Below are 10,476 nucleotides of genomic sequence, written 5' to 3'. Positions count from 1 at the left end.
GGCATTCTTACTAGGAGGAAAGTACTTCATCAAGAAATGTTCAACCAACTCTTGCCATGTAGTTACGAAATTTGAAGGTAAGGAGTTCAACCACGCTCGTGCTCTATCTCTTAAAGAGTATGGAAGCAATTTCAATCTCAAGGAATCTTTTGTAACTCCGGCCAATTTAAAGAGCCACTCACTTCCATGAATAGGCAAAGATGAATGTGCGGATCTTCAGTAGGCATCCTATTAAACATACCCATAATTTGCAGCATTTGGAACATTACTGACTTTAGTTCGAATTGTGGAGCCTCAATCTCGGGTCTTACAATACCCGAATTTGAGCATTATTAACAAATGCTCCCCTTGAACTTGTTGTGGAGGATCCATTACTAGAATTGTCCTTAAGATACTTATTCTCTTCTTCTTCTGAAATTATGCTTAATTTCAGGATCAAAAGGAAGTAGTTCAGGGTCGTGGTCATTGTTTATAAACAATTATAACCTGAATAATTATGAGAATTAATAAAGCAAGAACAAAAGAAGTTTAAACCAAATTGCAAGATAATTAATTTCACAAATAATGACTAAATCAGTCCTCGAAAATGGCGCAAAAAACTTATCACAAATTTTCTTATGATGTGCAAGTTTACACAATTGCTAGCAAGTAATATATGCAAAGAAATATGCAAAGAAATTTAAAAACAGTAACACAAATTAATAGTAATGAATTGCAGAGCCAGAATAATTATTTCCCCCTAATATTCAACTACTAGTAGTGATGCTACAACAATGTTGCGGCATTATGACAGTTTATTAATCTGGAATCGACAGTTTATAGGCTTCTTTCAAAGTCACTATGTTCAATCCTTAAACTAATTTAAAATATGTCTATGCCAATTTAATGTCAAGAAACAATTGCAAACACCATTCCTACAAGATTATGCACGGTAACAATAAATGTCAATATCGTTACACATTTAAAATCAAAGAAATTAAACATGCACCATTCAAGTTTTACAGCCATTAATCATAACCTTTTCAGAATTAGCAATTAACTCAATTACCCACTGATGTTGATCAAGCAATTGCAAGTATTAAACATGAATAACACTTGAATGAATAAACCTCATATTGCAACAAGCATCCTTAGCAAATTACCAATAATTCTATATTAGAGTTTCATAATTATTCTAGCTAACAAATGCTTAGCCCATTATCACAAAATTAAAAATGATTAATAAAAACTCAACCATGATTCAAAATAGCAAAAGAAAAGAAACAAAAGACAAAGAGAAAAGTGTAGAGATTTCAAGCCAAATAACATGGTTCTCCTCAATTCATTCTTCTCTTTCTTCCTCTTCTTTTCTCTTTTTTTTTTCAACTTGCTTTCTTCTGAAAATTGATGATTTCTTTAAGCACCAGGCAGCTTCCTCTCTATGTTCTAAAAGTGTGGTATTTATATCCCCCAAAAGATTGTAGGCTAGGTCAACTCCCCTTTCTATTCTATTTTTGTCATCTTGGGAGTGTTTGAGCCTTTACATTTTCGCGTAGCCCTATTCTTTCTTATTCTTAGTCATCATCAACACTTGATTAAGAGATGGTTTAAGCCCAAAAACTGATGATGCGTTATTTATATGTGAAGTCTCCAATTTGTTTCCGTTAAGCTTAATGCTGAGGTTTTGCTACAACATTGGGGCTTCAGATGTCGAAATTTGATATCTTCTTTTCTCTACATTTCCAATGTTTTGTTAGCCACCTTTAGAAATAAAATTTCACATTTTTAGTGTCTAATTTGACAGAAATACATTATTAAAATAAAAAGCTTGAAAGCTTAACTACTTAACATAAACATAATTAATAAAACTATAAAAACACTCTAAACCACTCTTATATTGATTGAAATATAAGCTTAAAAGTAATAAAATAACTCTATATCTTAAAGTTATGAAGATACATATGCTCTTACCCAATTCCAAGCTAGAATTCACTTGGTGTTGTTAATTCTTCTCTATTTTAAAGAAAGAGAAGTCTTTAAGTTTTATAATCTTCAGTGAACGAAAGAAATGGGATAATATTATATAAATGGAAGATCAAGAACAGATGAGAGAATGACACCATGCTTAGTGATATTAAGTCTTTGATGCAGCACATGGTGATGATCAAAGCATCATACGAAGATAATTGAATTTAACGTGAAGTCAAATAGTAGGCAGAATTGGCCACCGCCGGCCTTAACCTTCCTATCTCTTTAGCTTATTGGGTTTTCATTCTTATTGTCTTCTGTAAAATATAAAAAAAAAACTATCAAAATTTGTCTACTAAAGCACAAATAAAGTAACAAAAGAACTTATATTTAAATCTTGTATTGACTTAAATTCTGAATTCATAACCTACATCTTTTTATTCTTATAAACAAAGGGTCAAAATTAAAGCTTGTTTGATAAATAATAAGGTATATATTAGGATTCTTTTTATTTTTTTAAAAAAAAAGATGTTTGTTTTATGTGAACTAAGGCCTTGGCCCAATTTAAAACCAAACCCACTAAATTAAAAGCAGACAATGTTTCATAGGAAGAAAAAAAGGCCCATCATCAAACGAATTAATATTACAAAATTAGAAAAATGAAAAGAAACGAAATATCCTGATCTGGAAGTGGAGACATGGAGGCATTTGAATCATTGTTTGTCTATTTGAGTAATTAAAGCCAAAAAAATCTAGTCTCAGAAAAAGGCCATAAAATAGGTGTCATATTTTGGTGCAATAAAATATAACATTGTTTAGTCTACTCTTAAACCCTCCACTCTCCCAAAGCTCTTGGGTTTTTGGCGGCTACCCCTTCTCCACGCCTTTCTTCTTTTCTTTCCCCAACTTTCCTAGTGTTTACAAGTCTAGGGTTTTTCTTCTCCTTCTTCTCTCTCTAAGTCTTCACCCTTGATTTTGATCATGGCCAACTCTGATCGTATCCTTTCTAACTTTGCTCCCCTGGGCATGTTTTGTTTTCGTAGATTTCTGGATAACTATCCTTGTTTCTCTTTGTTTATTGCTTCTTAGTATTTTCCTTTTTAGTTTTAAGGATTTCCTTGTTGTTTTGAGGAGGTATTTGATTTTTTGTATGAGTTTTAGTGGGGTTTATTCAAAAGTTTTGTCTTTTCCTATTGGTTTCTACTAGTTCTTTTTGGGGATTTAGATTTGGTTGATTCTTGAAGTCACGAATTTGAATGTATTTTATCTTTGGATCTTTGCTGTTGAGGTTTGTATGTAATTTTCTAGATGGGGCTTACTAGTTTTTACTAGAAAGGTCTTTTAGTTGGTTTATGCTTAGGTTTGAGGGATTTGGAAGCTTATGAATGATGTGTTTAATCTTTGATGATGCTATTTGTAGATTAATATACAATTATTGGATTGTTTATATGATATTGTTAGCTTAAAATCTGGATCTTTGTTGCTTTAAGTGATGTGCTCTTGATATATCTGAGAAGTTGTAAAGTCCAATTTTTAAATTCTCGGTTTTGTTCTTATCCTTTACATCTATAATCACAGAACTTGCAGATTCACTAGGGAAATTGTCTCTAGATTCACAAGCCGTGACTGCAAAAGTTCCCGATACCGTAAAGAAGGTAATGCCTATATTGTGAGATGCTTATTTCTTATCCTTGTTGATTAAAGTTCTAGTTTTTATTTAGTTGGTTATTCTTTTTTTTTTATTCTGTGCAATTCAAGCCTCTTAATTGAAGTTGGTTTCTTGGTTACCTGTATACACTAGTTATTGTCCTCTTTGTGTCGGTAAAGATGTTTGCTGTTATCCTAAGTTACTCGGATTTGGATGTCAGCGTTCAATATGGGTGTGTTTCTGGCAAGGGTGTGTTCAGTTTTCTTTTAAGTTTTCCATGTATTTGGAGGATCTTTAGAATGTCATATCTCTATTTTCTGGTCTAGATTCGGCCATGGATACCTCAATTAAAATGAAGAGTTGGAGTAAAGTAAATCCTACTGCATGCCATTAACTCAAAGATTATAATGTTTGATAAGTGGTGATGAGAATAATTCATAATTCATTGAGAGATTAATGAATATATGTTGCAGTGATTATCAATGTATGATGGTTTGATTATAACATTTAGATGTTATGGAGTTTGTTTAACGTGACTAATTTTTTGTTGATTGATTAGGCCGAGTATCGTATTTGATAAGCTTAATGTTTATGGGCAGGATCTTTATGGTGATAATGGCTCGTATGTGTACCAGCAGACTTATGGTTATATGCCATATGGGGCGTATTCTATGCCCAGTTCACCTCTTCCTGCTATGGGACATGACGGTCAACTTCATGCTCTGCAAGAATACCACTATCCAAGTCCTTATTACCAGCCACTGCCTCAAACTAGTCAAGCCAATGTTTCTCAAGTTGAGGTTTCAACTTCTGGCGTAGGTGATCAAGCTTCCTTATCCATTGAAACAAATAAGGGAAATACAAGTACTATCACAAATGGTGGGGGCTTGAGTGGTAATAGCGGATCAGGTTCATTGAGATCAACTTTCAAAAGCTCCTCATTAAATCCGAATGCTTCCTACAAAAGAGGAGGCTTGGCAACAGGTAATCTATCCCTAGGCTTTAGCTATGATGGGATTCAGTCAACAATTCCATGGTTAGATATGTCGATGTCTTCTAATGGGCAATCAAAACATGCTGCACATGGTGGATTCTCCTCATATATGAACAACGCCTCATCGGGCAGGAATCAGAACCTTCACCATTTCCCTCATGTTATGGTATGTTCAAACTGCTTCATTACTTAGATCCGAATTCTAGTCTGGAGTCTGGACACATGCACTGCTTAAGTAGATTGTATATCCTAGATATATAAAAGATTTTAGAGTCTCAATTATGTCATTGTCAATTGGCCTAATTGTTTGAGTGATCTGAATGCAGAATTTGCACAATGCAAGGCCATCATCAGGTGTGGCCCAAGCATATGGATACATGAACCACATGTACCCTAGCAACATGACCTATGATCACTATGGTAATGCCATTAGAGGTGGTTCTGGTTTTGGATCATATGGTTATGATGCCTGGAAGAAAGGACTAGGGTGGTATCCTGTTGGTAACAACATCAAATCTAAGGGTCGTGGTTATGGAAAAGAAAGTATGAATGGTTTAAATGAGCTGAACAAAGGACCTAGAGTGAAAGGATATAGGAGTCAGGATGGTGTCGAAGCTGCAACACTAGCTGTCAAAGAACCGAACCTTCCACTGACAGAGAGCGACAAGGAGAACAACGTTTCTCTTGTTCCAGATATCGAGCAATATAATAAAGAAGATTTTCCTGAGAGCTATTCAGATGCAAAGTTCTTTATCATTAAATCCTATAGTGAGGATGATGTCCACAAAAGTATCAAATACAATGTGTGGGCCAGTACATCTACTGGCAACAAGAAACTTGATGCAGCATTTCACGAGACCAAGGGGAACCCTGATATCTGTCCCGTGTTTTTATTGTTCTCGGTGAGTATGATTACCATTTATCCTCTGTTTTGATTTAGTCAGTACGTGATTTACTTGAATTTTTCTAAAGCTTGATTTGTTTCCAGGTTAATACCAGTGGACAATTTGTCGGATTAGCAGAGATGGTGGGCCCTGTTGATTTTAACAAAACTGTAGAATATTGGCAACAAGACAAGTGGACCGGTTGCTTCCCTGTGAAGTGGCACATCATTAAGGATGTGCCGAACACTTCATTGAGGCACATAACACTTGAGAACAATGAGAACAAGCCTGTTACTAATAGTAGGGACACCCAAGAGGTATTTTCTGTGTATATTTGTGTGCATATGATTTACCATATTACTCGGTTTCGGTATGAATGTCGGGTATGGGTATATACTCAAAATGGGTCAATTTTCTAAGTTATTTTATATATTCAGAGAATCATGCTCCCATGTCCATACCCTGATATGTGCCAGATACGGGTGTTAGGCACTGGTAGTTGAGGGCAGAGCAGCATAGGTTATATATTTCTCCTTTTCGTGATTCTTTTCGTCCTTCTTATTGTGAAATGGTCTGTGGCTGCTATAGGTAAATTTTGAGCAGGGGGTTCAAATTCTCAAAATATTTAAGGATCATTCCAGTAAGACATGCATTCTCGACGATTTTGAATTCTACGAGGCTCGTCAAAAGATAATACAAGAAAAAAAGACTAAACATCAGCTGTCACAAAAACAGGTATTTGTAACTCTTGGTTGAATCTTGTGCCGCTTTTAACTTGCTTTTTGTCCATTTTTGTTTGGCTTTGCATAAACTGCTGAAATATTAGTTACTTTATATTCTTCAGATCCAGGTTTCAAGTGGGGAGCCTAAAGATGTTGTAACTGATAACAAAAAAAGTGCAGCAATAGCAAATGAGACTTTGGAAAAATCCGTAGAGGCAGCTTTGATAGAAGAACCAACTGTTGCATCGAAAGGTGAGAATGGAAATATGAAACCCGTAGAAGCGAATGGATCGGTTGCTGCAACTGAAGACGACAACCCCACAAAAGCAGTTAGTGTAGGGAATGCTTGCTAATTTGGCTTCTTAGATTATAGAATAGAATTGTAGTTTTGGGATGGTTATTATTAACAAGCTTAGCTAATTCATATCTACCGATCAGCCTTTACTCGTAGCAATTAAGCGTTGCATCGTGAGACAATCTCGATTGAGATTTTTTCATTTTGTTTGTGATTTTAATCTGTTTCCTTTGTTTCTATTAATGAGAAAGAGTTGAAGAAGAAGAAAGAAAGAGAAGGCAATGAGAAAGAAGATAGTCCTGTTTGGTATTTGATTACGACAATTTGGAAGATCATGCTCATATGATTACTCTTAGAAGGTGGTCTGCTTGTGTTTTTGTACACGAATGATTTTCATGTATAAATTATGTGGTTATGTGACGGATGTAAAACCAATAATTTAGAGAATTTAACAAGTTAGGAGGGTGGGGCAGAATCTGACTGTTCAATATAAATATTATGTATTTCTTAAAATATAAAATACACAATTGTTTACTTAAAATCTCCTGTTTCAGATTAAAAATAAAAGGGATCACGATATTCATGAGAGGCGAGGTCACCCTTAAAGCAGATGAGAATGGAATGAATAAGCACATTCTAATTTATGCTAGAGAAGTATAAACCCAAGTCTCAACAATAACTAGCTTACTATCCTCGCTCGCAGATAAATTAAAAATAATTTATTTTTTAAAATACGTATAAGATTTTTTTATTAAATCAAATGACTAAGTATTGTATTTGGAATTAATTGTTTTAGGTCAAATTATGGTTAAAATCTTTATACTATGTTTAAATTTAGGATTTAGTATTTATAATTTAATTTGACATTATTTGGTTCCTCTACATAATATTATTAGTTAGTCGAATAGTTGACACCTTTAATTATTCTTGTTAAAATAGTGAGATTGATTTTTTATTAAAATATATGTTTCAACTTATTATGTAGAAATATATTTTGTATGTGTTAGAATGGTGCTTTTAACAGAAGTTGACATCATCGGTTTTTATTTTTATTTTTTTGAAAGGTAAATTCATTAATTCATTTAATGAATGAAACTATACAATTCAAAAAGAAAAAAATAGCAAACACTCGTCGTAGATGGTGAAGGACACAACAAAGGTTTTAGCCTCAACATCAATAGAACATTATAACACGTTGACAATTTACTTTGTCACAACTCAAGGACGACATACCTGGAGTGATTGCAAGCACTTAATATGATAATGAAATCAGCCTTGGATGGTCCAAAGCTATGAGCAAAAATCAACAAAAGAATCGAGCATTCACCAAATTAGAGAGGACAATAACAAAATCATCCCTAAAGTCACTTGTAAAACTAAAATTACATGCATAATCAAGACTAAAAAGCGTGCTACAAGAGTAGACAAAAACTTCTAAAATTGAAGACTTATTAAACAATGAAAAATAAACAAAAAACATACAAAACTTAAGACAACACGGGTCCAAATCAACACGTGAAATAATTTATTATTCCGAAATATTCTCAAATCAGAAACAAATTAAGAAGTTGACGAAGAGCCACCCACTTTCCAAGAAAAACTATTGGTGGCCAGTGGAGTTTTAGCGAACAGCAGGCATCATCATTTGTTCGTCACAACTTGTGAAGACAACAAAATTACTCACATAATAGATCTGCAAACTTAAAAGAAAGAAGACATGTATAGTGAATGAGAAGAAGAAAGAAAGAAAGGGTTGATAGGAGAGGAAAAAGGCGGGTGATAACCAGCCTAGAGGCTGACACCGCCGCTAAGCAAAACTAAAGATAAGAAGCAAACGGCTTGGAGAAAAAAAGAGAAAAGTTCTTAGGATTTTTTTCTTAATTGGCATCATCGTTTTAATCGCAATGGTTAAGGATGCTAACTATTTGGACTAACTAATATCATTGTAAAAGTAGATGATCAAATTGTGTTAAATTAAAATATAAAGACTAAATCTAAATTTGAGCATAGTAGAGGGAGCAAAATTGCAAATTTATCATTATCTTATAATGATTGATAAAAGAGAAAAAGAGATTTCATTATTTAGTCTAAATAATTAGTAACCTTCATGATTTTGGTAGCGGAAATAATTTTAAACACTTATTCCAACTTAACATGCCCAAATAAATTTTTAGCATAATGTTTTTTTAATTCACATAAAAATTTGATAAAATAATTAACAATATTAATTATTTGGACTAATTAATAATATTATAAAATATAAAATTAAATTATGTTTAAAATTAAAATATAAAATTAAATCTTAAATTTAAAATAATAGAGAGATAAAAATGAAAATTGACTAAATTCCTATAATGTAAATAAAATAAAATAAAAAACCTAATGAGACTTTTGTGTTTTCTCTTTCTTTCCCTAGTCTCCTCTAGTTTCTTCCCTTCAATAGCCGACCCACAGCCCAACCAGCCATAATAATCTTCACAATTCTAAACCTTTGGACATTCTTTTCATATATAGTTTATATAGACAACAGGATAACAGAAGATTTAGAAATTCAAAAATCATAAATTAAAAGCTGCTAACATCTATACCATAACTAAAAGTCGTCCCCTAAAGCATTATAATTGCAGAATTTTGAATAGTGTCTTATTTTGCAGCAGCTAAGTTGGAAAAGATAGAATTGGATGGGTAATTACGGCATTACACCTTAAATTTTTTAAGGGTAAACTACTTGGGTGATCAACTAACTTTTGGGTAGGAAAAAAACATATAGAGTCATTGTTTCTGGGCAACCCGGGGTGACAAAATTAACAGGTTGTGAAAACCATCGTTGTCGGGCAACCCAAGGTGGTAGTATGTATATATTAGCGTTATCGTTGTTGGACAACCCGAGGTGACAGATTTGCGTATCTGTTCTGAGTCCATGTCTGGTTAATAGAGTTATAAACATATGAATTGATTAAATGATATGTGCAATGGTAAATGAAATTGAAATGCAATATGATAAATGAATTGAAAACGAGCCTTGGGGCCCGATTAAGTACGAAAGAGCTAATATGCTCAGGAATAGTTGAAATGCATATATGCAATCGACTATGTATATATATGTAAATGTTGATATTAGAAAATGAATAAGTATAGTATATTTAATGACATTATGAATTGATTAGGTATCAAGTGAAATGAATGGTGATTAGAAAGTTTGTATGTATATTTTGTAAATTGATATGTCAAATGATATTTTACATGTCTATAACGTGTTATAAGTTGTATCAATTTGTATAAGTATGAGTTCTGAATTGTGATTAGATTAAATCCATGCATATGCCTATAATTTTATATTGTTTTGGTTTGAATCATGGAAATACCACTGAGCGTATTTGCTCAGTGTACGGTTTGTTTTCTCTATGCGCAGGTATAGAGGATACCTGATACTATAAGCTATTGATCTAGAATCCTGGAAGCAATCCCCGACTCAACAAAGTTTGTATAAGTTTTGTTTTGGTGGAAAGTATGGCATGTACCTAGGTTGAGTCAATTTTGGTATAACATTATTGATCTACCGTAATTTGATATGGCAAATTAGGCTTTCCTAGTACACTTGAGGAGCTTGTTTTCAAGCATATCAATGTCTTTTCTATAGTTTTTCATAGTTCTTATGTTTTAATTTCATAATTTTTAATGCCTCGTTTTTACTTTTTTTGAGACCCAAATTGGCCAATAGTGCCATTAGAGGACCCGACATGTGGTTGAGTGTCATAGGGACGCGTTGGAGGCCAAAATCGAGTGAGAACATTACAAAAGGAGAAGGTATCATGATATCCTACCCTTGACATTGCGATACCTCCAACAGGCCCCAAAGATGAAGACCACCTACAGTTGTATCGCGATATCCATTTTGGGTATCACGATACCCATTTGCTAAGTAGCACCCCCAAGTTCAAGACTACTGACAATATCGCGATATCTATTCCAAGGGTATCGTAATA

The 10,476-nt window shown here is 33.5% G+C and overlaps 1 protein-coding gene across 1 annotated transcript; it reads left to right on the top strand.

Moving 5' to 3' along the window:
* Positions 1-2,749: 2,749 nt before the first annotated feature.
* Positions 2,750-6,910, top strand: LOC105782552 (hypothetical protein). Its single transcript, XM_012607353.2, has 7 exons — positions 2,750-2,944; positions 3,526-3,602; positions 4,195-4,755; positions 4,916-5,491; positions 5,578-5,790; positions 6,062-6,208; positions 6,318-6,910. The coding sequence occupies exons 1-7, from the start codon at positions 2,929-2,931 to the stop codon at positions 6,546-6,548; spliced, it is 1,821 nt and encodes a 606-aa protein (XP_012462807.1). The 5' UTR covers positions 2,750-2,928; the 3' UTR covers positions 6,549-6,910.
* The last annotated feature ends 3,566 nt before the right edge of the window (positions 6,911-10,476 follow it).

This window comes from Gossypium raimondii, chromosome 13, assembly GCF_025698545.1.
Source record: "Gossypium raimondii isolate GPD5lz chromosome 13, ASM2569854v1, whole genome shotgun sequence".
In the NCBI taxonomy this organism is placed as follows: Eukaryota; Viridiplantae; Streptophyta; class Magnoliopsida; order Malvales; family Malvaceae; genus Gossypium; species Gossypium raimondii.
Note: the sequence above shows the minus strand (reverse complement) of the source record. Positions and strands in the feature narration are given on the sequence as shown.